The sequence below is a fragment of the Fonsecaea erecta genome (assembly GCF_001651985.1).
Source record: "Fonsecaea erecta strain CBS 125763 chromosome Unknown Scaff1, whole genome shotgun sequence".
Lineage (NCBI taxonomy): Eukaryota > Fungi > Ascomycota > Eurotiomycetes > Chaetothyriales > Herpotrichiellaceae > Fonsecaea > Fonsecaea erecta.
The window spans coordinates 1,690,502-1,715,695 of record NW_017387244.1 but is presented as its reverse complement, the minus strand read 5'-3'; the positions used below and the strand labels follow the sequence as shown (position 1 = coordinate 1,715,695).

Genomic DNA, 25,194 nt, shown 5'->3' with positions numbered 1-25,194 from the left:
GGCCCTCGCTCGGGGAGTATGGGTGTCCCGGAAGTCTCCCGTCATGCCACCGACCGACCCACTTGCTGTCATCCGTCGTGTCTTACAAACCGCAACACCGCGTCCTCCGTTCACAACGGAGGAGGAAGTTCTCCGAACACTGTTTGACAACTCGGCATGTTTGCCCCTACCCTCGCAGCATCTGAAAGGAGAGATGCAGGCACGAACACTCACTCACCTGGTTCGTCTCGGGGATCAGGAGACTGACCGACTGACTGCTTAAGCTTCGAGTGGGAAGTTTTAGCGTTTGTTGCTGCATCTCTTGATTACTAAAAGTGACTGGTGCAGACGAAGTTGTAGACATGTGTCCTCCTCGCACTGCTTACCACAAGGGGTAAGTAAGGAAATATATTGATGTCCATACAGAGGAGAAGTTGAGAGATGTGTCCTTTTCTCGCTGCGTAGCACAAGGGGTAAAGAATTGACTTGAATTGTCCGCTGCGGAGTCGGTGAAAGAGAGAGATATACTCCCTTCCAGAGGTACATATATTACTGACAAGCCCGCGAGGAGCTTCCGGGTCTGAGTCCCCGGCCTCAAATATTGCACCGCGGCTCTGGCCCCAAGATACTTGAGGTAATATAGTTCTCTCCAGACACGTTATCACCCGGCAAATTCCATCAGCACGAAGAACATCAGAAGACATCATCACAATGCATACAACCTTCGCGTTCCTGACCAAACTTCCCCACCTCTCCACAAAGGAGTTCATCACGTACTATGAGACGAAGCACATCCCCATGATCAACCGTCTCGCCGGCCCGGACAACCAACCCTTGGTGTATAAGAGACGGTACACCCACCGCGACGACCCCGCGTTTGTGTTCGTGCGGGCCAGCGTCGACGCAAAGGGGACACCGGTCCCCGCCGTGCCGTCCGACTCTCCGGGTGATAGCACGGAGGGATCGGCGGATCCGGGCAGCATTGACTTCGACGTGATGACCGAGATCGGATTCGCCGACGAACCCGCCAAGATGAGGTGGCTGACCGCCCTCAGACAGGGCGAGAACGGCAAGATGGTTGTCGAGGACGAACAGAGGTTTCTTTGGAGGGAACGCACCCGGGCCGTGGTGGTGGAGGAGTTTGTGAGCTTTGGCTGAGGGCAAGGTCTGCGCGAGTTTCAGCATTGGAGGGTTTCTTGGTCATGATGTGATTTATCTAGATGAGATGTCAGTGGTGATCGAGAGTTGTGCAGAGAGAGCCGGACGGTTGGCCTTGAAAGATGTATTTCAGGACGACATTCATGCCGTTGTTACAAACCAAGAGAAGTTCACTGTCCAAATCTCGTGAGAGCATTAAGCGCGCAGACTGAACCAGTCTCGTACCCGTATGTGGCAAGGTAGAACCGCAGGTGGTGAATTAGAAAGGTGCGGCATGGTGCTCATGATACCCCGAAGGCGAATGGAGTGGAAACTTGCGCTCTTAATAGGTGCCGGTCTTACTAGCTCAAGTTTGGGGTACGTGACACTCCAAAGAAAGGCCACTTTATACGAGATGGACTTCACCTGCAGCCGCTGACGACCTTGAATCTTTCGGTGCATAGTTTGAAAGTACGTGATTCGCAGGAGAGTTACATGCGTCAGTCGCATACTTCGGTGCCACTCATTGTGAAGGCGATACGAAGACAACCATTTTGAACCTGGTTATGGCTTGGACCTCCTGGAACTACCCTATAGGATCTCTAGACTTGTATCCGCGTGGAGAAATAGCGGCTAGCAAAGATCTGTTTTGTGCGTGTGTGTGTTTCTTCGCGTATCGTTAGATGTCCCTGTTCTTTAACCACTAGACTTCAAAGGAGGGATGAGTGCTAGCTCTAGAATTCTTCACAAGATTTACCAATACCTGAACATATTACAGATTGGGTCCTCGACAATTTTCAAAAGCCCCTTCTGCTCTCCTGTTGCCAGGAATTAGTATCGAATGTTTCGTTGGAAAAGCTTACGAACAGTCCGTCTTGTTCCCTTGACGCTTACTTCTAGGCTTTGAGGGATGTAGATATAGCCATTAAATACAAATCAGACAGAATGGCAAAGTTTTCACCACGATATATGATCGAGGGCGTTAAAGCCCTTTGTAGACGTTGAATACTCCTTCCACCCCATCTAAGTGCTGAATTGTCCGGATATGGCTCTTTTTTCATGGACTTACGATAGTGTCAATCTAGCAAGGAGGCTTTAATTGGGCAAGTCCGTAAGCGTGCCTCCAAATCTCCTGCCAATATACTGTAGCTCTTTGCTGCCCAGACTCAATATACAACCAAGTGCTGAAAGCAGGCAGCAAGCAACCAGTCCAAGAACAGAAGGACAAGTTCAGATAGTGAACTGGGGCGAGGCTTCATGGCCAGAGGCGATGCCTCTCTGCGGCGGTAGGGACACGCACGACGCACCACAACACCACCAAAACAGGATGGATAGGAATGCTTGATTGTCAGTCTGTCTCCCTACCACTGTCTATGTAAAAATACTATTGAAAGAAAAGAAAAAGCTCTCCACTTCATCTGTCCAATCAGGAGCCACCATTGCCTCCCTGTACAATGTACAGGCACGTGACCTGACTGACTTCTCCCATTACAATATGACAGCCTCTGGGAGCACAGGCTCTTAGGATAATGGACGAAAATATATGTTCCTCGCTTTTAAGCCTCATTGCTTTTGAACAGGCAAGGTGTATCTATGATGTGTCGGTGAATGAACCCTGGCAAGATTTCGCGAGCTGTGTTCCAAAATGCTAGTATAGGAATGAGAATACGGTTCGTCACTTCGTCTTCTGGAAAGGAACACATTAGATCTACCATCTTGGAATACACGTAGATCTCTATTGTCGAGCAATAAAAGTGAGGTTTCTCGATTGCCCTCCCTTACCTGTTAACGCGACAGGGGGCAGGCCTTATCAGCCTGTCTGCCTCGGTAGAATGACATCACCATAGAGGCGCGACCTCCTTCGCTGAAAGAAAGAGTCTTATTTTATTACAATGACCGACTAAAGAGTGTTGCTTTTGCAAGTTGCACGCTTTCAGCAGGCCGCGAGTGGTCCTTGAGATCGGGCTGGCGGGATGTGGCCAATCAGAAGAAAAAGAAGTTATTCCATAAACGGTTTAAGGATGATTCAAACACTCTTTTATTGGCGGAGTTGGCCGTGCCAATGATGCTGTTCTGTTTGATCTTGTCGGCGGAAAATGAATTTAAATGCACATATTGTGTGATTAGCTACCAGTGGCCTCAAATGCCCGAACGACTCAATCTGTGTAATATTATAACTCAGTCTGGTCCCGGGTCGGCGATGCCGGAGGGAGAATCTTTGAGAATGGCAGCCCCGTGCAGAGCTCGATGCTAGCACAAAGTCAGAAACGTGCAACATGCTGACCAAAAGACGACCCCACAGAAAACACCTCAAAAACCGTCAACGACACCTAGTGACCCGTGAGAACTACAGCGAGCAAGGAACCCAGGGGGACGACTTGACCTCGATCTCGTCTCTTTCACGGCCACAGCACGAAGTTGCCGGGACAAGCCTCGTGCCAACCATTTTCTTCCGCTGGAATACGCCAAGCGAATGGTTCGAGGTCTAAGATCGGTTGTTTTTCAGCCGGGTTATCCAGTAGTCGACATTCGCGATTTCTGAGTTAATGAGCCATCTGCAGTGCTGGTACTGCCCCCACAATGTCGTGCATGGCATGAGTAAAGATTATAAGGCAAGGGTCGCCTGAGAGTCGTAAAGCAGCGGGCGTCCGGGTGGATGAAGCGGCTCGAAACCGAGACCTTAAATTTTGAATACTCGAATTTACAAATCACGGACTACAACCTTCCTTACTACGAAGCTCTCAAACACACCTGCAGACACACGACTGGATAGAATGGCTGCGACAACCACATCTCACTCGTGGATACACCACCACAACAACAACGAAATAGATGGCAAAAAACTATCGTCACAAAAAAGCCAGGTGTTTCGGCATGTGGCTGCCCACCGAAAAATGAAACGACTTCAGCGGACGCGGAAACTGCGAGCCGCGGCTCTCAGTTTGTACCATACATTTCAAGACCAGGGGCAGCAGACTTCCCAGATCGAAACACATTTCGCTGGCTCCTACGATCCGTTTGACACTCTTGCCATCCCCCGCACCTCTCAGATCGACGAGCTGCTCCAATTTGACCGCACATATCTCTCCCCGGCTTTTGGAACTTCGAAGATTCTTCTCCATCCATCAGCCGCGTATCTGCAAGACGAACTGGCCGCATACGGGTTCTTGGCTCGCATTGCAGCGGTCAAGGCACGTTGCGACCCTCATCCAGAGGCTTTACACGTTGTTCTCAAATTGAAAGCAAAGGCGATGCAGAAACTCCGGTTAAACCTTTCTCAAGCTGCCTTTGCTTGTCTTCCACGAGCAGTCATGTCTCTTCTGTACGCGGAGACGTGGTGCCACAATCTTGAAGCTGTGGCTGTTCACCTCCGGCTGCTAGAGGTTATCAACAACCATTATGGATTGAAGATCCAAGATCTCATCTGCATTCTCCACTCGGATATCCAACGCGCTACCTTGACGCTAGAAAGCCCGCTCTTTAAGATGGACAGCAGCACTTGGCATATCCTTGAGGCAGACTATTTACCGTTTCTACGGCATCGGGCTGGCACCTCTGATGGCGTTCAATGGCCTCCACGCCAGCCTCTTCTGGAGATGAAGAAAGCTCTTGCAGCCTTGGACGTACTGAGAACATCCGAGACATCCGAGACGGCCCGACAGGCGGCCACCATTAAATTCCTTCACCTCATGAGAACCCTTCTGGTACAGTACAACACGAGCTCTGATAATGTCGATCAATACGTGGCTTTGGCAGCTCTTTACCGGCTTCGTTTAGAGGCCAATATGGAACGGATACCCCTTTTTCAGATCACCGTTTTCGATGCAGGAAAAGTTATCCTTTCGAGACTTAAAGAGCTACTGACCGTGGTATCGAAGGACCCACCCGATGTACGGCTGTGGGTTTTATTTGTGGGAACGATGTCAGGAGACAGTTGGTTCGAGAAGGAGTTCACGATACAAGCAGAAGCCCTAGGACTCGTGAGCTCAGCCGATGTCAAAGCGGTTTTGAATGTCTTCGAGCACCAGGATTTGCTAGATTTACCGCTCTCTGCGTGCTCGATACTTCAGGGTGCAGGATAATGAAATCGAGAAGATTTCCCCGACCGAATGCAGTCTTGGAAAATCTGCCACAAAGACCTTTGTGCATTCATGCCAACTCTCTCACTAAGGTGCAATATGTCGTGTGGTGTCTTCGGGTGACTCAGGTTTGCCCTGGTCTGGCCTCCAGGAGCTCGAAGTAAACCTTCTCGGGCCTTGAGCCCACAAGGCTGCGAGCTCCACATATGCAGGAGACTTTTGTATTACCGAACTAGGACTAGCCAGAGCCTAAAGCGGCGCCGAGTGACCCGCTAGCTGTATTAACGTCCCTGCTTGCTTACGACTTCGCTTCCTGCCTTTCGCACCATAGTCAAGGATTGTCGCAAAAGGCCCTCGCTGTTCACTATTGAGGCCCGGGCAGGTGGGCTCACGGCTGAAGAGATGTATCACTTGGACATGCCTCCTAGTGCAATCTGCAACAAAAGCCCTTCAGATGACAGACGACGAGCCAGCCGGAGTGACGGTGGTGGAAGGTCTTTCCCAGGACAGATAGACTTCTATCAAAGGGATATTCATTGAGCTGTATGTGCATCTGGGCAAGAAATTGTCGGAGATCCGGCAGACGCTGGCGGACCAATGTAATTTCCACGTAACGTGGGTGACTTCTTCTGTGGTCTATGTGTATGTCTTTGGCTTTTCCGCTGACCTGGTTGGTTCATCGAACGCAGCGAAAAGGCCTTCAAGAGACGGATCGCCGTGTGGGGGATTTCAAAAACTACAATTCCACCTAGAAGAAGGCGCTACTGAACTCGATGACGACACGCTCTGCTTCCACGGAAGAAGCCACACCTCTGGTCCAGCTGCATGGGAAACCCGTCAAATGGGACCGCATCAGACGGTTCAGTAGACCACCGCCTCAGGCGCAAAAACGAACACGGCGCACCGCCGCCGGAGTGTCTCCGATAGGCGAGAGGATTCACCTGGACCTCCATCCAAACGCCTTCCGGTCGACTGTAGACATCGACGAACGCATTCTGTTCTTGACCAAGTCGTATCTAGACTGGAACTTTTCGTTCTGGACTTCCCTCGGCTTTGCGCAGAGGCAACAACAGCGACGCGACCTCTCAAATCTCAAATGCCAAAGTGGTAACGACGTCTCCAGAGTGTTCAACAAATGCTTCTACAACGCCATTCCTCTGTTGTTTACGAATAACACCGTCGAGGCATTCAAGGAGATCAACCTGGCCTGCAGTCTCGCGTCCCATTGTATCCAGAAATCCCCGTACTGGATATTCCTGCGTCTTCTTCATCTGTACTCGTAACCCCTTCGGGACCGGTTTCCGGACGTCCGCGGCCAGATCGTGCATTTCCTCAAGGCCCTCGCGTGTCGCACCCTGGCCGAGGGACACGTCCTGAGGCCGCTGCTCCAGCTGTGGACGCAGGGGGAGATGGACACCAGCGGCGAGCAGATCGCTTCGATCCTCCGGTTGTATGCCGACAAGTTCGGCCCGGCTAGCGGCCTGGACGTGCATGAATGGGCGTGAATCCAAGACGAGATCTGCTCGCTGAACCACCAACGACGCGAGTTCGACGACGCGCTCCGCATCGCCCTCTGGCTCACCCACGACCCAGGCGTGCCCAGCGGCGTACACATCACCGCCCTACAGATGATCGCCCGGCAGCAGCTCAAGGCCGGCGACGTCGAGGCTGCCGAGCCCATCCTGCGCGAGACGCTGCGCCTATGCGACGGTAAAAGCATTGACGACGACGACGACCGGGCTCGCTTCCTGCAGCAGACCCTTTCCGACATGGGCTACATGTACGGTGCCCGCCGCGACCGCGCTCAAAGCGCCCACTATTATGGCCAGGCCCTCGACAAGGCCATCCAAGTGCAAAACACGGCCAACGTCGCGTCGATTCGTTGTCGCATCCAGGCCATGGCCGATATCCCGGAGAACCCGACGCTGGCGCTGGCGCAGGCGCAGGCGCAACCGGGCAATACGACGAGCTCGGCGCTCTGGGCGTTTTGTCGGCCGTACTCTTGAACAACATTGCTGACAGGAAGAGGTGGGAAAAGGCTCCTTCATCTCTCTCTCTCTCTCTCTCTCTCTCTCTCTCTCTCTCTCTCTCTCTCTCTCTCTGCTCAATGTAAGTATACTCTTCTTCTCCTCTCTTCTCTCTCTCTCTCTCTCTCTCTCTCTCTCTCTCTCTCTCTCTCTGGTCAATGTAAGTATAGAACAGAGACTGAGCTGAATCGTCCAGTGCGAGCCACCACTGGACTTGATGGTTGCGGAGAGTTCGAGAGCAATGGGAAACCGACGAGGATGGAGAGACTTTTGCACGTATTCAGAAATCAAAGGGTGTCTGATTTCTTTCCTCAAATACTACCTAGCCCACTGGAGTTTACAATGAATTTCACTCCATTGCTGGTAGTCGGCCGCTCCGCAATATGAGCATCTCCCCCATTGAAGACCACGTCGACGTCTTCGATCCCATGGCCCGCATAGAGATGATCGTCTGTCTGACTTCCGAGAAAGTTCAAAATCCGACAAGCACCGAGACCATTCCACCCAAAAGCCCCTGTAGACCAACATGATACCCTGGCCCGGAGCCCGCCTGCTGGTAGATTAGGCGTCCATGAACAGTGGCATCTGAGATCCTGTTTTGATGTCGACTTGCCCACCGTGCCTTGCCCAAACATGTTCAATACCAATTGTTCTGATAAGGGATAAATCGCCGTAGTCTACGAGTCGCTGTGCAGAGGTCGACGCGCCCACCTTTTCTCCCAGCATCCAAAACATATCCCAGGCCAGCCACAATCACTCGTCCGATGCGCTTTCGGGCTCATCTGCATCAGCAAACAAGGGACGCCGGCAGGATTCACCGCCCACATTCCTAGACCAACAGGACAAGGGGCTGGCCTGCATTCCAAGCTGGAACTGTTGTGCTTCTCTATTTCTCTCTCTTTCACGCCCAGTCTTCCTTGGTCTTTTCTTGCCCCTTTCCTTCCCTTGAGATCGATTCTGTTCTTTGACCATAATTTTCTCCCGCTTTCGGTAGCTGTCTAGAAGCACAGCCTTTGAACTTGAAGTTGTCCCAACACCACCACAGACAGCATGACCGGAAAGCGGCGCCTGTGGTCAGAAGAAGAGACAAAAGGGCTATACCATGTGCTCGACAAGAATTCCAACGAAGGCTCCATCTCGTTTGCTCAATCGGTGACAAAGATCCAACAGCACCTCCTGAAGAGTAGAGAGAAGGGAAACTCGCAGTTGAGCGAGACCCAGGTGAAGGCCAAGCTACGGGGGCTGGGACAGAAGGTCGGCGTCAGTGCCGAGAAGCTCGTCAGCGGATGGCGTCGACATCGGCAACAGTTGGTTCCCAAACGCTACCACCAGCAAAGCACCTCCCCGTCCTCAAGGTCTCCAAGCCTGCGTGGCAGAAATTCAGATCCGCCACAGGATCCAGAGCAACCGTCGAACGACTCCCCAATCCCAGCGCCACCTGATGACAATCGCAGCTCACCATCGGGAGAAAATCCCTTGGGCTCTCCTTCCAGAGTCGCCAACGAATCCAACAAGAGTCCTCCAGTGCCTTATGACCTTGTCACAAGAATCCTGTACCGCGCCCAAATTCCAGGCTATGACTCTATAGATGACGCACTCAATTCAGCCTGGCGAGGATCCTTTGAGAGCAGGAAATACACCTCTGGACTCTCCACGCCAGACGCCTTTCACGCTCTCGCCGGGGCTGTACTTGACATCGAACGTGGCGTTTCAGCCTTTGTGACAGGTTTCCCTGTTGCCCACTTGACACCGTCCAATCTCACCCGCGCTTCACTCAATCTAGGCGAGACACTGTGCGGCATACCAGACCGAAGTTATGTGGAGAACACCTTGAAAGTTCTCCTTGCAAATCCATTCATGAACACGGAGATTATTCTTCGCGCATTTGCTGGAGTGGCCATGTTTGTAAGTCCTTTGTTGTTGTTGTTGTTTCTGCATCACTGCATAGCTCTGTCTGAGAGGCTTGTCCAATGGCGCTAATATGAGATACCACAGGCCTGGGCGTTCGGGGATGCAAGCTGCCCATTGCATGTGGATCGTCCGAATCCGCTTCCAAAGCCGATAAATGGGAATCTCCTGAAGTTTTGCGAAGAATGTAAGTCTATTAACGGTGGAGAGGTGATATCGTGAGCTGACTGGGTTCCAGACTTGCCACTATTTGCTGCGTCAATGAAACAGGAGGAGAATTTGAGCTATCTGGACCTCGTTATCAAACCCATGATTCCGGAACTTGCACGTCGGTTCGCAAGGGACCTCTCCGACGTTTTCCAGAGTCTTTGCGTTTCTCCGGCACCGCCTATCGCGTTGATACAATGGCAGCGCGACACCGCGGAAGCTCAGGGAGCAGATGAAGAAGGAGTGTTCGACTACCGGCTGGGCTTTCAGATGAAATCCATGCGCTATTTCGAAGAAGCTTTCCTGCAGGCATTGAAGTTCGACATGAGAATGCGAACGGCTGACCCTGAATACAAATTCGAAACAAAGTGGCCCCGAATCGGGGTCGAGTTTAAGCACGAATCGATGACTCCCGCACACAAAAATTCCGATGGCCGGAAGCTGACCGAGGAGAACACGGTGACCCTTGCTCTGTGTCCGGCGTTGTGGAGAACCTATGGAACTCCCGAGAACAGGAAGCGACACTGCCTTCACAAGGCCTTGGTCATAGTCGAGGGTTTTGGTATGGACGAGTTTGCTCTGGGTTATCCCCCGGTCGTTGATCTCCCCTGACAGAGGAAGGAAACCGATAGTGAACGGCAAGCAGGAGATAGGCAATACGATAGTGGCGTCTGACGCTATATTCCCGGTGGCTCATTTATAGGAAACGAAACAAAATGAAACTGAAATGAGGAGGAGGAAGAGGCCCTGGCACGACTGCTTCGAGATGATAGTTGTACCCGACAGCTCACCCAAGACGCCGAGCTGATGAGAGAGAATCGTGGACCAGACCGGATTCATGAGTAGAGATATGTCACCCGCTGGAGGCCACCGGTGAGGCTAGATGTCACCTCCGCGACTGTCGAGATCAAGATCGGCTGGAAAGAGGACAAAATTAGCAACAGTTGGATATCACTAGATCAATCTCCTCCCGCATTGACTATCCCTCGCCAACCTACCCTGAATATCCCGTCATCTCTCATCCCAAGGCCAGAGTTTCCGACCTCTGTCTTCATTCATTTCGGGATCTTCCGACTCCCTAACCGTCTCCATCCATTGCTCGAAGAAAGCTTTGTGTGCCACTTTCGCAGCTTCCCAACACTCTGTCGGGATCTATCCGTCCGAGCTCGAGTCTAGCATCCGAATCAAAAAGAGTTTGAACTTCTGGGTGGTCTCGAAATCATCCCATTGCTTTGCGTGCTCTGCGAGCTCCCCCGGGGAAGGCTGGTAAGAACACGAGCCCGGAAGTCCCAGCTGAGACCAATGCTGGGAGAGTTCAATCAGCTCCTGCCGCAACGCTACGGCACCAACCTGCCAGGACGAGTGGCAGTAAAGAAAATGCCTCAGCAACGCTTCATCCAGTGCTCTGGCAGCCGCAAGCTTCGGCGAAAACCCGCGGATCGCCACTTCAAAAGTCTGTCGACAGATCCAGATATCTCTTTCAAGCCTCTCCCTGTCACCCGAAGTGTCTGCCATTGCCAGCAACTCGTCATCCATTTCAGTAATCCAGGAAAGCGCTGGTGGAGTCGCTATCAGATCAGGCGTCTCATTCGCATACACAAAGGTCGGCTCAATACAGGTAGATTGCCAATCGATAAAAGCGGTTATCTTTGTTGGGTCGTCTAGAGAAACAAATATATTTCTCTTATTGAGATCAGGATGCAGCAGCATGGGTCTTGATGATTCCTGAATCAAGGGACTCTTGATCAGTTCTTTGATCGCGCTTTTGCTGATTTGTAACAGTCGAACATGTTCTCCCACGGAACCACGATATGGTAGTTCAACGTCGCTTTCTGTTGAACGATTGGGCAGCCGTGCATAACCTGCGTCCAGGAGCCCATCTGTGTACTCCCTAAGAGTGGTCCCTTCCCTTTCTATTAGCGATATTTTCAACGACTTGGAGAGTATGTGGAAACGGTACTGACATGGGCCTCGATTTATTGGACGCTCGTTCTCACCATGCGAACCCTCATCGATAGGGTCCCAGTAATCTCTACCACAATTAGGCCCAACCACAAAGCCGTCAGGGATACTAATCGCCTTTGCCTGTGTATTCGGAGTGGTGTCGAAATATAAGCTGCCGTAGGCTGGAAATGTGAGATTTGCCATTTCTGTCACAGCATATGCCAAGTTCTTGGTAACTAGCATATGTTGATGAGACTTCATAGTTGGCCAGACATCATGCAACTGGACTCCTGGAACATGCTCCATGATTATGTATTCCGCACCTATTGGGTTGTGTTCGTCTGCGTTCCAATCAAGGACTTTGGGCACTGGAATGGTCGTATAGGACCTCACTGTATCGCATTAGTCGAATGTAAAATGAAAACGAAAGTCATACCATATGCCATTGTTGCGACTTCTGAATGCGTGGTCAAGCTTTTGGGGCCAGCTACGCGGAAAGGCACCCTTGCCACAACACGTGTTCCGTTCTCCATGTCGAAGATGAACACTCGGTTGAAACCTCCCTCCTTTTTTGTGCATCGCAGGATGCTCCTGGCACCAGGACATACATCCACAGCTCTCTGGCATAGAAGAGGGAAGTCAAACTTCAAATATCGAGCCTGACGTTGTGCCTTGTCTCGATGAAGCCAATGGCCACTGGTGTAGGTAAAGGGATCGCATGATGCTGCGGCAAGAAGATTGGGTGGCTTTGACAATTGTTCTCGACCAGGAAGTATTGCGCCAGCATTTGCAGTCGATTTATGGCGAATCCGATGTGGGCGAAACTGAGACACACGTCGAAACATAACAATAGAAGCCACTCAGTTTTCTTGCGTTTGTCGAGAGAACGAGTTGGATGAAGTCTCCCTACCCTTATGAAGGGTTTACCACGCGTTGTGAGACCACTCTCGAAAGCGTACTAGGCCGAAATAGGCACCAAATAAAGGCTGCCACTACTATGCTGGCCATCACTCCCTACTCCTGGCGCCCGCAGACTCGAGTTACACAGATGCGCTGTCAATGAAGCAGGGAGGTCTTGACATAAATTCTCCCTGTCCCACTGGGCGGAGTCGTATGGTTTCATTGCATTACATCTCATCCGGACAAGCCACGGAGACATATCTTCTACTTGAAGCGGCACTGTATGAGTTCACATCGCATTCAATGTCGTAGCTGACTAAACATTAGGTCGCATCACCTATTATGTCTAAAGATATTAATGGTTTCTTTGGGAAAATCAGAACAAAATTTCGACATGCCCACAAAGCTCGCTGCCAGTCACCAGGCTGGGAGCAGAATCGTCCCATCAAGAGTGGCGAAGAATGACGCTAACTATAAGCTGCGAATTGATGCTGGGGAACCAGTGGGGGGAAAACGCAATGTGGTCTTGTAAGTCAATAGTGAAGCCAAGAGCACTCCGTTGAGAGATTGGCTGACGAAGAACGGTGGTCATGCGAAGCTTGCACAAGCCGCTTTCGATTCAACGGCTAGCGATCCAAAACAGGAGGCAGAGAGAGTTATGGCTGAATTAGACTCGCTCCTATCCGCAGATCTACCACATCCTCCCCGGCCCACGTGACTAGGGTGAGTCGGGGTTGAGCATCAGCCTAGGCCGTCACCTCCCCTAATTAGTTGTGCCCCCAAGGTGGCCATTGGACGCCGAAGCGATGTTCCGCGGGTGATCTACGCGTCTTTCCCCGCCAGTCCAGCTTTCTACCACCGCTGTCAGGGCCTCTAGCGCGCTGGCACTTCTGCCACTGATACATGGGCTCACTACTAGACACTCATTCGTAGTTACACAATACCATGCCCGCACGTAACCATCAGGTACACATCCTTCATCAAGGCCATTCACCGCAGTGCACCTCTTTTCTTGGACAACCTACTCATTGCTGCCGCGCTAGACAACAATGACTACAAGCACGAGCCGAACGGCAGCCTTGCAGCTCTTCCCAAGCAGCCGCATGAAGAGCTTCAAGCGTTGCACAATAGCATCTGCCTTAAGCCGACGAGCTTAGACCCGCTGGAAGCCCCTTATTATCTGACACCAACAGTGATGTCAAATGGCCACTAGGCGTAAGGGAGGGGGCCACCCAGGGGCTTGGGTTGGCATTTGGGGACGTCGTATCTTGCTCGGCTATCCCAGTTTTTCCATCACTTGGCGGGGAAAATCTCTCCATTTCTTATGGGTTTTCATATTCTCTTTGCAACAGCTTTGTACCAAAGCTGAAAAGACGTGTTGGGACGGAGCTGTCCGACCAACTTGAATAATGAATGAATGGGCTTTGCGACTTCCTTCAAGCCCAAAGAGAACCATGTACGGAAACCTTTCCTCCCCCGGTTCCCTGTAAATGGTGGCTTCCTGCCGTTTGCACTCATTCCTCCTCCCTTCTCATCATTGACATCCGCATCCACGGTCCATAATCCTTGCATGACCCATATGCCCTTTCACTTGTGTCCCTCCAAAACTCCGGCCGGCAGGAGATACCCTCGACGTCTTCTCAACATTCATGGCTGTGCCTTTCCGTCTCTCACAGCATCAATGCTTTCTCTTTCAGACAGCTCTAGATTGTCGTAGTACCTTTCCGCTAAGCCCCCTTCCCAACTGTCCAGCCCGACCTTGTCCTTGACCGCAATGAACGGACTCCTATAAACACTGGCCATCCCATTGTGCTTTTGGATATAGTACCCCGCAACCCTCGCCCAAAATCCACCCCTTCCGAACCAATCACTTAGCTGCTTTGGGATGGGACGATCGTTGAGCAGCAAGCCGGTTGGCCCGAGTGGACGTTTTTCAAGAGACTGGACGAGGACAGCGGACGGATCGGCCATAGGGGGTAGAGGAGCAATTTGGATTGCCGAGGCATGCGGGAGTATCGGTTTTGGAAGCAGTTGAGGCTTTTGTTGCCTTATGCCGCCATGGACAGTCGCGTTCAGTGGATCGTAAATCGATCGCTTGGGGATGTAATTGCTGATTTGTAGTGGATTAATACTCGCAGCAGGAAAGGGCGCCATGTCGTGAATCATATCGAGATCCATCATGTCCATTGAAGAAGTCCTTTTCAAACCCATGTGAGTTAAAGGCAGAGGGACGGTTGAATCCAAGCCCAATCCAGAGAAACTTCCCCTCGCAGAGCGATGTCCAGCACTGGACCCGGTTGGACTGATCTGCGTTGCGTTTGGGTTGATAAACTGAGGCGGATTCTGCGGGTCAAGTGGTTGCATTGAGGGACTTGCAGCGGATGACCCTGCATGCTGCATAAAAGAGGGCGATGCTTCATGCTGCTGCAGACCGGGACTGGGAATCATGTAGGAGCTGCTCGGTCTGCTGCCCGGTGGAGAATGCTTCTCTGCTTCCTTTTGAGCCTTGATTTGATCTGGGCTTTTGAAAGGGTAAGCCGGGTTGGAAATCCGCCGTTGGCGTTCGACTTCGGCAGAGGGTGGAGGGGGAGGTGGCTGGCTTGCGGCTGCGCGGATCGTGTCGATGCGGGACTGTTGATAAGGAGTGCCTGAAGCGGAAGATCCTGGGGGGCTGTGATGATTCGAACTGCCATGATACGAGTACTGAAGGTGGGACTGTTGGACATATGAAGGGAAGGGAGAGGTGACTGGAGACTGGGGTCGACCATATGGGGACGAAAGCATGGAGTTGAGACCCGAATTTTGAGCGTGTCCGAAAGCTGGGCTCCGACTTGTGGAGCTTGGACTCATCCAGTCGCTGCTGTATTCGTATTGTTGCGACCTGAGGTTTGAACTCATCATCGTAGGACCGTAACGACCAGTACTGTCGATGTTAGTGAAGCTTTGAAAAGGCACGTACGGCTCGAGAGGCGGCAGTGACGGATCATTTGACCACTCCTTCATGTGCTTCGCATGCTGTGATGCCTGCTGTTGGAAGTGTCTCTGGCGTTGGACAGCATCATGGTCAATCCCTATGCTAGGGCGACGGACGGAACTGGTGGAGCTCTCTGCAGCGTCCAATTGCCGAGCCTTGACTTGCTGACGCTGGAAAATCCGCGCCTGCTCGTTCAGCCGAGCTTCTTGGCCAGTCACAATGTCTTTATACTGCGACGGTTTAATCTGACTGGCCTTGATTGCCCTGGCTTTCGAGCTTCCCAGCGTGAGATCTTGTGTTGTGCCGCTGAATGTTCCCGGGAGAACTGAACGCTGCAGAGGCTGCTTATCCACAGTCTGCCTGATGCTGGCCATTGCAGCATTTTTGGCGGCAAAGTTGGCCAGTGGGTGTGAAGCAGAGAGTCCTTGACGCTTAGGTTGAGGTGGTGGCGCCATTGTTCTTTTGGGAGGCATTACAAGGTCGAGGAAGTTCGATGCAGGATCGTGTACCGGGTTTTCAGGATCAGCCGTATAGAATGCTTTTGCTTCTGAGGACTTCTCTCCAAGGTACAACCACAAATGTTTTTCCTTGCCCAGGTCAACAGGCTTCTGTGCTTTGTTAACAGGAGGGAGAGAACAGACAAACTCCGCCCATTCGGTCCTGGGCTCTTCAGTAAACAGGTAGCCAGGACTTGGCTTCTTCTCTGTGGATTCGGGGAGAGAAGCAGTCTTGCCTTGGAGCTCTTCCGGGAGGTCGAGCGCACCTGCACTTGGCTTTTGTAAATATGAGGCCGCAGAGTCGACAAATAGTATCGAGGTGGGATCTACTTCCTTCACCTGTTTTAGATCTGGTAGGATCTTGACAAGAACTGAGTCTTGACCTTCATCGTAGCCAGAAATGACCAGGCCAGCCTCAATGTCGTCGAGATTCGTAGCTTGGAACTGAATGAGCTCTCCTTCCTTAAGCCCGGAAAGAAAGCGTCGAAACTCAGCGTTCTGCCAGCAGCTGTTTGCGTGGTTGCAAACGGAAAGTTCACTCGTAAGTCTGGTGCGTTTGACGGTACGATGCAGACGACATCTCCAATCGAAACCGATGTCGCGATACTCCACTCCTTCGTGCCAAACAGCGATTTCGCCCTTGTCAACTTGAACACCAGCTTGCATGGCACAAGTTGCGTGGTACGACTTAGTGCATTTCGCCGACGAGCACTGGAAGCACGAGCCTTTCCGCTGCCGACACTCGTGGCATTTGAGTTCCAGACGGTCTTTGCTAATGTTTTCGACATTGTACACCATTTCCTTGCCGTCTGTGCTGGCGATGTAGGTTTCCGGCGTGTACATAGCGCAAGTTCGATGAGCACGCTGACCTTGCGTCGTCGGCAGAAGCTCCTCCCAGGAGAAATCATTCGGACACAAACAACAAGGCTGGGTCTTGCTGACTTTCCTTATTTTGATGATCTTCTTGGCTTTTTTGTTTGGTCCGAGCTCCTTCATGGCACGTTTCCTCTTCTGTGGGATCTTGATTCTACCTCTGTCGCTGCTAGGAGGTGTCGGTAGGTCTGCTGGTTCATCCTCATCTTCATCGTCAGTGACCTCAACTTCTTCGAACTCGGGTGTAGGCTCGCCATTCATCCTTCGGATAAACCAGTCCACATCAATGAAGACGCTGTCGGCTTCGCACTGGCACTTTCGTGCCGTCTTTCCATACTGCAACCAGTTTTCAATGGCGAAGTTAACAGACTCTGCGCAGTTGTAACCCAGATTGTAACCGGAATGATACCCGATGGGGAAGGTGATTACAAATTGGCCTTCTCGATGGACGACTTTGTTGACATTGACCCCAAACTTGGATTTGAGGATTGCAGGCGAGACGAGGTAAGTTTTGTGACGCAAGAACTGATCGCAGTCCTTGGCGTCTGACGACCAGATAGACTTCATAGCCGCTTCAAATTTGGGAGCATCTTTTTGAGATATGCTGTACCATTGCTTCGGGGCGCCGAAATGGATGTAGTTTATGCTGTAAAGATCCACATCTTCCAGATGCCAGGCAAAAGTCGCCCGCCACATGCCCAGGTACAGGTATGCGGTATTGACACCAGGGATAGGTTGACCAAGAAGATCCAGTAAGTTTGGTAGTTTTGCGACATTCCATTCCTTAGTATCGTCGTCAAACAGAGAGCCCGGCATGTCAGCGGCATACATTGGGTTGCTGAAGTTGAGGCTTTTCCAGTATTTCTCTTCGAGTTCATCGCAGCGCTCAGGTGTCCACTGCTCGTTATCATATACCCGATAATCGAAATTTTGGAAGGCCTCTTCGTCGATTTCATCAATGGCCTCGCGGGCATTTCGCAGTCGACGAGCGGCAACGGTGGTCTCTGCCCCTTTGCCGACGCTTGAAGTTTCCTTCTTGCTGGCATCTTTAGGCGGCCGTCCTCGTGGCCTGCCCGTGCCTACTGGTCTGCCTCTCCCTCTCTTGGCTTTGGTCGGCGTCGGGTCCGCAGTTGAGGAAGCGGCCTCATCATCTGCCTCATTGTCCAGGGCAGCTGGTTTCACCTCAGGACTGGTCGGAGTGGGAGGGGCAAGAAGGGTGGAATCGTGATCAGATGGCTCTTCTTTGATAGGAATGGATTTGGCACGACTGGAGGCTCTTTTGGCCGCCTCGGGCGTCGCCGATGCTTCAGTTTTTCTGCTACGAGCAGTGCCACGTCCCAATAATTTATCGGCGTTGAGGCGCTTCTCACCACGCTTGGCGGGTGGCTGGTTCTCGGTTTGCTCGCAGACAGATTTCCATTGTGGGAGATTGTAAGACCTCATCTTCTCCATATTCCTCTGTGTGTAGATCCCTTGGGCACCATGGAACTCCTGGGTAATGGGATTTTTAATCCTGATGGTCTTGACCATTTCGTCCAGAGGCTTCCGCGCGCGCTTCCTGTAACATAATTAGCCTTGTGATCCTTAATGGTAGTCGGGTCTGCCACGTGACAGCATGCCTTGGAAGAGGGAAGACACACCATTCTTCAGGAGGATCGATGAGGACGATACCGGACTGCATGCCGTAAGGGTCCACACCCTTGACGTATCTTTGGAAGTCCTTGAACTGGGCCATTGTCTGGTGTTCATATCTGTCAGCCTAGCTCTCTCTACGCTTCTCCCTCGCATGAGCCTATGTTATCGGTCGTATGGCACATACTGGAGTGAAGATGGGCACCCCATTCTCATATCTGTCCGGTTTGACCTCCGAAAACTGTTCGGCTTCCGCGCCCGCGCGGGCGGCCTCCTCAAATCTCATTCTGTTTTCCTCATCTTCAATGTCGTCATCCAATTCGGACAGGGAGGAACTCGAGGCTGCGTCATCATCCTTATGACTCCCCTCGTCCGTCGTGGGAGGGGTATGGACTTGAGGCGGCAGGGGAAGTGACTGGGACATGGATTCTTGATTGTCCAAGGCAGCGGCACCAAGCCCATTGGAAACAGGGAGGGTGGCGGTCGTGGGCATGGTGACTGCTGCCATGGTCGGAAGGAGGAAGGGCGGCAAAGGCTGAGGCCGGGTATATTGGGGGTGGCGAGAGGACGGGAGTGCGGTCAGGGCGTGTCCAAGCACATGAAGAGAGTTGCAACGAGACCCGTCGCGGACTCTAACCAGGAGCTTCGACCGGTATACAAGGCAAGGTCTATCGTGAAGGAGGGCACTGTTGATTATTCTGGCGCAGGACTGGGCTGCGATGGGAGTCGGGACGTTGAATCGAGCAGTCAGGGTTCGTGCCCAATCGGGTTTAGCGTGGTGAAGGAACTATCTTCTTGGCATGCGAAGTGCCGTTCGTGCATCGGCGCTATCAGGCCACTGGAGTGACCAGCCTGAATACTACATCGTAGGAAGCAGTACTGCGCAGGTGGATACTTGATACATTGGTGCTCGAAACAACCCAATTTTGCTGAACTGGTGACAACAGATACGGAATATCCTTCGTTGGTATCTCAAAGGTCCTCAACCCCCCATTACGTGCCCTCGATCTTTGGGCGTGGCTGGTGTCATCATCCTGCACCACACATGCGCATCTTCTCAAGCCTCCTGCAACTCATTGGTTCGCTTGGTCGATCCAGGCACAACACCCCGGCCCGGCCTGGACCTGCGAATGCGAACCCTTCCCCCGCAAACGCACACAAAAAAACTTCGGTCGTGCCAGTCGTCCGTCTGGTTAATCATCTTCCCGGCCACAAATTCCCACTTGTCCAATTTGCCCATCCAACCAGCACAATGCCATGCTCCAATTCCGGCTTGGACTCGTACTAATACTCGCTCAAAGCAAGCTTCTTGCCCACCGTCCTCCTCCTTTGTGCGATTTGCTCTGAAGGCTTGGGTTGGTCCTTTTTGAGCGCTTGTAATAACATGCCGGCGTCGAAGAAGCCATCTAGATGGAACGACAAAAAAAAACAGGTCAGTAACAAGTCTGCAATCAATCGCCTGTCATGGGTAACTTACATCCACCCAACCCATCATCCTCCACCTCTGCCGTGTCTAAGCTCGTAGGGGTCTGGAAGCCATCGACCTTCGAAGCTTCAGTTTTGATAATCCGGCCGCGAGACTTGAGGCGGCCATCCTTGCCCGCCTTTTCTTCTGCCTCTCTGGCTCGGGTAATCTTAGGCTGCGGGGTCTTTCGTTTTGGTGGCCCTCAAAAGTCGGCGAATTTCGTTCAAGTATGATTCTAAACTGTCTACAAAACGTTGGGTCTGCCGGTGCTTGCTGCTGGCACAAACTGAAATAGAATCGTCCTTGATGATGTATCCGATCCCGAATCCATCTCCGGAGGTGGGCCCGAAGCCGAAATGGCGCAGTGATGGATTGCCACAGTTGGATGTACTGATGATGGTGTTGTTGATCTTGTCCCAGCCGGGGTCACTGAACAGAGCTGGCATCTGCTGTAGAGCTGGCGCTGGTGAGCGGCTGGACTCGGTCCCGGTGCGAGAACGGCCGACGGGGGACGACGACTCCTCAAGTCGTTTGGGGCTGCCCACGTCGCTCATATCGGTAGGGCTAGAATAACCGTTCGAGCTGAACCCGGCAGTACTGCCAACTTCCGCCGACTCGTCGTTCACCTTACGCTGCCAAACACAGTAAAGAGCATACAGATGGCGATCTGGCCCCTGTGCTTTGCTCGATTCCTTGGTGATAGCGGTATGTTTCTGGGTCGCCGTTCGAAGAGCATCAACCTTTTTCTGGGCGGCGTTATCTGCCCAAAAGGTCTTGACAAAATCGACGCATTCGGGCGTCACCGTCCGAATGGCCTCGGTCCGACCATGGAAGAACATCTTGGTCATGGCGGGTTCGTACGTGTTCTCAACACGACCATACAAACCATAATATGCTGCCTGGAAAGCCATTTGAACAAATGCGTCAGGCGAAAAGCCCATGGAGGTGATGAAGTTCTTGCCGTAACCAGTAAAATCTAGCGTCTGAAATTCATTCTGGTTGATCAAATCTGCCAGCCGTGTCTCCGCGAACCGCAGGGCGATCTGCAGTTCGGGGAGCATGTCCCATTCGAGCTTGTGGGGAGTGGTGCTCACATCACCAAAGCTGTCAGGGTCTCGTTTCGAGGGATCCGGACTCTGACTTGTCCACAGCGTGGGCGCTTGACCATTAATCGACTTTGCAAATCTCAAGATGGTGTCGGTATAGACGTCGCTAGCGAAGCGGAGGACGGTATGGCCGTCCACGCCTGTGTGCTCAAAGTTGATGCCGGCACTGCCGTTCTTGCAGACAATTATCTGGAGTTTGTCATACCATCTGTTGGTGCAGGTCCCAACTTGGACACCGCGATCCACCTCACTTGTGCCACAGAGCATGTTGCCGCAAAGCTGAGAGACGTCGGCAGGTTCGGTATAGTCCAGACAGATCACGAACAGCGCCGAATCGACAATACTTAGACATTCCGCGTTGTTGGAACCTTCCTCTCTTGTTAAAAGATCTCGCAGGTGTGACCAGATCTTTCGATTCTCGGTGCTGAGCACTCCAATGGCACCTTTGGCGGCTTCCTGGATTGGTATCTGCTCGGCATCGTCCACAATCACCTGCAGGTTGATGGCAAGATCCTTTTCAGTCATGATCAGGTCGTTGTTGTCGTCAAGAACATCAAACCAATAGAACTGACCACGGCACACAACGACGACATGCTTGGAGTCGGAATCCTGGCCGATGATACATCCGTTTTCTGTGGGCACCCGTGCAGTTCCAAAGAGTCGCGAGTATTGATACATGCACAACGGCGTTCCTCTCAGGGTGTCGGGCGGCAGTTCTTCCTTTCGGACTGCCCGGACAAAGCAGAGAGCAGAAATCACCAGAGAGGCAGCCCTGGTGACCTGGTTATTCCGCGCGGGTGTGGGGTCGTCCTCCAGGAGAAAGAACGGATTGAGATTTAAAACGACGGGATTATCATAGTTCAAGTACGAGTCATACCAGAATTGCTCGATGTAACTCGTCCGGCCCGTGGCGTACTTCTTCAATCGCTCCTGCAGATCCTTACCTTCATTCTCAAGGAAGTCTCGAACGGCTGCCTTTGTATCGTTGTGCTCCTGCGGGGACTGCAGCGGAGCCAAGGCATCGAGGTATCTCTTCATTGTCAAATCCAACTCAGGGATGGGTAGCTTCGGTAGCTTGTCCTGAGCCGCGAAAGTGATTCCCTGTTTGGCAGATTCCTTTTTCGCAGACACAGGCTCCTTCTCGGCCTTGGTATAGGAGGCCGTGGTCTCCTTGGCCGCCTCGAGCGACCGCTCCACTTGATTGCTCGACATATTGGCGTGGGCGCCGTCCTCGTGAGAAGAATTGTTCAAGGTCTCGTCAAGAGATTTAGGGCGGGCAAAGTATCTCGTTCCTGTCCCTGTGGAAGACATGGTCAATATCTGAATCATGCGTATAGCGCAGCCAACACAGTGGCAATGCTCAGAAGGCGAAGTGCGGTGCGGTAGAAGTAGTGGCAGTCATGCAAATAGTAAGAGGGCATGAGGAATATTATTTCCGCGAAGGGGGGAAAGGGAGGCAAGCCCGACGGTCTGATGAGGAGCGCGCAGGGTCCGGGAAGAGGAAGAAGAGAGAAAGAGAACGCCGGCTTGGGAAGAGGTTGCGGCGATATGCATAAATTGTCACCTGGCACAGGGTCAGACTCGTCAAGAGGGGTTTTCACGCCCTTTGAAGCTGGCCCGAGGACACCTCTCTCAAAACAACCTCTTACAGAGCCGAGCTGTGCATGTGAAGGGGTGCAGCAGGGATGGAAGTCGTATGACGATAGAGTCCCGACGATCCATTCGCAACACGGAAACGCATGGCAAGGCGGGTGATCCTGAGCATGGACAGGGAACAGGTGCGGGCTCTTGAGACTGTCGCTGTGTCTCGCAGTGGGTGCGCTCGGAGGAAAGGAAAGGGACGGTGGACGTACAGAGGTGTAGAAATCGCAGAGCGCGGTCTGACTCGTCGAGGGGCTAAAATCCGCCCGCGTTTTGGGGGGCGCGGAGTGGTCTGAGAGCGTGGCCCTCCCAGGTGTGGGAATTTGTTGCGCCGTGACACTTTGAGTCAACCGAGGTGGGCGACGAGGCCAACAAGAGTCAAAGAAATCTGAATCAGACCTAAGGACTCTATGTCGGTGTGCAATAAATGTTTAGTGGAATAATATGTACAGAAGAGTTGTCTTCTTGGAGCCGGTTTGGTGGTCGATGGATACCAGCACCACTTGACCACAGGGCTTGTGACGTATTTTGGACTTCGAACCATCTCAAGCCGGCCCCCGCTGAACTCGACTGGGCTTCGAATCTCTTTAAAGGCTTTTGGTTCCGGAGCTTCTAGAACACGTAGAAAAGAAACGGTGTTCTCGTTCCACTGTTGCGACGCTTCGCCCTTCTCGCCAGCGTGAAGGAATGGCTGACGGATGATCGGAGGAGCATGGAAAACGATAAAACCGGATCATGAGAACTCACGGCGGGCTTTCCTCTGGTGGGTTGTCTGACGAAGAGGGCTGACCTGCAACTTCCGTTTCTCCGCAAGCCAAACCTGGGGAACGGAGCCACCCAAGAGCCATGGGTGAACGGGATGATGCCAACGGTGGTCCAGATCACGACGGAAGACGAAGCCGGGATAAATCCGAGACGAGCTCGCCACCCACAGTGCCACACCACACCACTCAAGATTTTGCAAACACTGTTGGTACACACTTTTTTGCTCGGGTCTCTATTCTACAGACTCGAGCTTTCTCCTCCCTCAGGACCTCCTCGTCTTCTCAGGTACTGTCATCCTCAAAATGTCCTCCAAACCCCACACCCGGTGGTCAAGAATCAAGAACCAGAAAGACCATGATGTTTCGACTCATCCAATAGAACTCCAATCTGGGCACCTTCAGATGGCGAAGCAACAGGCTCGTAGAAAGAAAGAAAAGAGAAAAAGAAAAAGAAAACAATCCCATACTGCTCGCAAATCCCCACTCCGTGCTGTGCACATGCATTGCCCCTTGGCCCTGAGCACAACATGTCATTGTCATCGGTGTGATTTCTTAGACTCGAGGGTTATCCAATGAATCGTGATATCATGCAGAAGCAAGTCGCCACTTATAACGTGACAGTGGGCATGTTGCCGGGTTGCAAGACGTTCGCAGCATACTCGCCACCAAAATTGCCTGTTCAGAATCAGTCAGCAAAGCTCCTGCAATCTAGGCAAGAGAAAACGGTAAGAAAAAAAAGCACATACCTGGCGGGCTATAGTTGCAGACGGTGAAATAAGGGCTGACATCGCCACCGGTGTTAGCCAAGCCATTGGGACAGTACTGAGTTGCGCAGCCAACGGAGGTGGTGGACTTCCAGACAATCTGTGAGTAGTGACCCCATTTTTCGAAGTTGGTCATGTCCGGCTCCACGCCATATGCCGGGTAGAAGTTGATCTCCCCATTATACATCTCATCGGTGATCATGGCAGGGATATCTGATGGGGGAGCTCCCGCACCAATGTTCTGGCCATAGCCACCGCCACCCGTCGAGGTGTCGTGAGCATATACGCAGCTGGCGGCGATCTGGGCGGCGATCGAGGCCATGTCATCACTCCAGGTCAGATGCGGTACAGACGCGTTGTCCCGATGCATGTTGTGCGAATCAAGGATTCCTTGCTGATAGTCCGAAGAGACACTGGTGGAGGCGGGCGATGGTGCTGCTTGGGCAGGAGTCGGCGAGGTTTCTGGCGTCGAGGCTGACCAGGAATCGGAGGTCGATGGAGGTGGGGTTTCTGGAGAAGGCGCGGGTGTATCAGCAGGAGCCGCAGAGGTAGGAGACGGCGACGCGCTACTCCAGTCCCCGCTACTTCCGCCGTGCCATGCGCCCCAACTGCTCCAACTATTCCAGTCGCTGCCAGAGGGTGCAGGTGTATCGGTGGGTGGGTATCCAGTTACCGTGACGGTCACAGTGTACAAGTCGATTTCGGTCACATAGTCGCGCTTGTCGAGAGGAGTGGCAACGACCATTCCGGCGCACAAGGCAGCGATGGCAAAGGGTGCAACAGTCTTCATCTTGAACAATCGACAAAGAATGATTGATTGAGAGTTGGTGAGTTTGTGGTATAGTTGAACTCGAGGTGTCTCAATGGTCAGAAGCAGGAGTCGTTGTGGTGTGAGGTCTGCTGCTGGCTGGGTGAGCAATGTTCTTCTGTTGATGCAAGTTCTTCACACCAGGTGAGGCAGGGTGTCTGGAAATGGACTCTGGTCAAAGAGATGGATTGACAGGGCACGGACAATCTAGTCCAAACGGCACGGTCACTGACGGTGCTGCTGCTTGTGCTGCTTGAGCGACAATCGAGGGAAATATGGCTTAATTGTGGTCGAAAAAAAGAGTGACTGTCCAATTGAAGACGCCTCGAGTGAGTGAAGAGGGCTCCAAGGGACTGGTGACGAAGGTAAGATGGCAGATGGCCTAAAGAAGGACTGGAGGTGAGGTGAAGAGTCGAGGTTGTCGAGGTGGAAAAGAGCGGTATAAAGGACGGGGTCCTAAGGGGTGTATATTTAGTGAGGGACGTGATG

General features: G+C 52.4%; 9 protein-coding genes across 9 annotated transcripts; 5 read left to right on the top strand and 4 right to left on the bottom strand.

The window, feature by feature from the left end:
* Positions 1-690: 690 nt before the first annotated feature.
* AYL99_00600 (hypothetical protein) lies at positions 691-1,137 on the top strand (the record flags this gene model as incomplete). Its single annotated transcript, XM_018832116.1, has 1 exon — positions 691-1,137. The coding sequence occupies one exon, from the start codon at positions 691-693 to the stop codon at positions 1,135-1,137; it is 447 nt and encodes a 148-aa protein (XP_018697995.1).
* Positions 1,138-4,010: 2,873 nt separating this feature from the next.
* On the top strand, positions 4,011-5,198 carry AYL99_00599 (hypothetical protein; the record flags this gene model as incomplete). Its single annotated transcript, XM_018832115.1, has 1 exon — positions 4,011-5,198. The coding sequence occupies one exon, from the start codon at positions 4,011-4,013 to the stop codon at positions 5,196-5,198; it is 1,188 nt and encodes a 395-aa protein (XP_018697994.1).
* Positions 5,199-5,968: 770 nt separating this feature from the next.
* Positions 5,969-6,478, top strand: AYL99_00598 (hypothetical protein; the record flags this gene model as incomplete). Its single annotated transcript, XM_018832114.1, has 1 exon — positions 5,969-6,478. The coding sequence occupies one exon, from the start codon at positions 5,969-5,971 to the stop codon at positions 6,476-6,478; it is 510 nt and encodes a 169-aa protein (XP_018697993.1).
* A 126-nt stretch (positions 6,479-6,604) lies between these two features.
* Positions 6,605-7,201, top strand: AYL99_00597 (hypothetical protein; the record flags this gene model as incomplete). Its single annotated transcript, XM_018832113.1, has 2 exons — positions 6,605-6,682; positions 6,743-7,201. The coding sequence occupies 2 exons, from the start codon at positions 6,605-6,607 to the stop codon at positions 7,199-7,201; spliced, it is 537 nt and encodes a 178-aa protein (XP_018697992.1).
* Positions 7,202-8,272: 1,071 nt separating this feature from the next.
* On the top strand, positions 8,273-9,949 carry AYL99_00596 (hypothetical protein; the record flags this gene model as incomplete). The annotated part of the gene is made up of 3 exons (XM_018832112.1): positions 8,273-9,127; positions 9,218-9,317; positions 9,369-9,949. The coding sequence occupies 3 exons, from the start codon at positions 8,273-8,275 to the stop codon at positions 9,947-9,949; spliced, it is 1,536 nt and encodes a 511-aa protein (XP_018697991.1).
* A 540-nt stretch (positions 9,950-10,489) lies between these two features.
* On the bottom strand, positions 10,490-11,727 carry AYL99_00595 (hypothetical protein; the record flags this gene model as incomplete). The annotated part of the gene is made up of 3 exons (XM_018832111.1): positions 10,490-11,241; positions 11,335-11,673; positions 11,718-11,727. The coding sequence occupies 3 exons, from the start codon at positions 11,725-11,727 to the stop codon at positions 10,490-10,492; spliced, it is 1,101 nt and encodes a 366-aa protein (XP_018697990.1).
* A 2,101-nt stretch (positions 11,728-13,828) lies between these two features.
* On the bottom strand, positions 13,829-18,665 carry AYL99_00594 (hypothetical protein; the record flags this gene model as incomplete). Its single annotated transcript, XM_018832110.1, has 3 exons — positions 13,829-18,083; positions 18,166-18,263; positions 18,345-18,665. The coding sequence occupies 3 exons, from the start codon at positions 18,663-18,665 to the stop codon at positions 13,829-13,831; spliced, it is 4,674 nt and encodes a 1,557-aa protein (XP_018697989.1).
* Positions 18,666-19,441: 776 nt separating this feature from the next.
* On the bottom strand, positions 19,442-22,039 carry AYL99_00593 (hypothetical protein; the record flags this gene model as incomplete). Its single annotated transcript, XM_018832109.1, has 3 exons — positions 19,442-19,563; positions 19,635-19,806; positions 19,871-22,039. The coding sequence occupies 3 exons, from the start codon at positions 22,037-22,039 to the stop codon at positions 19,442-19,444; spliced, it is 2,463 nt and encodes an 820-aa protein (XP_018697988.1).
* Positions 22,040-23,740: 1,701 nt separating this feature from the next.
* AYL99_00592 (hypothetical protein) lies at positions 23,741-24,687 on the bottom strand (the record flags this gene model as incomplete). Its single annotated transcript, XM_018832108.1, has 2 exons — positions 23,741-23,808; positions 23,880-24,687. The coding sequence occupies 2 exons, from the start codon at positions 24,685-24,687 to the stop codon at positions 23,741-23,743; spliced, it is 876 nt and encodes a 291-aa protein (XP_018697987.1).
* Positions 24,688-25,194: the final 507 nt, after the last annotated feature.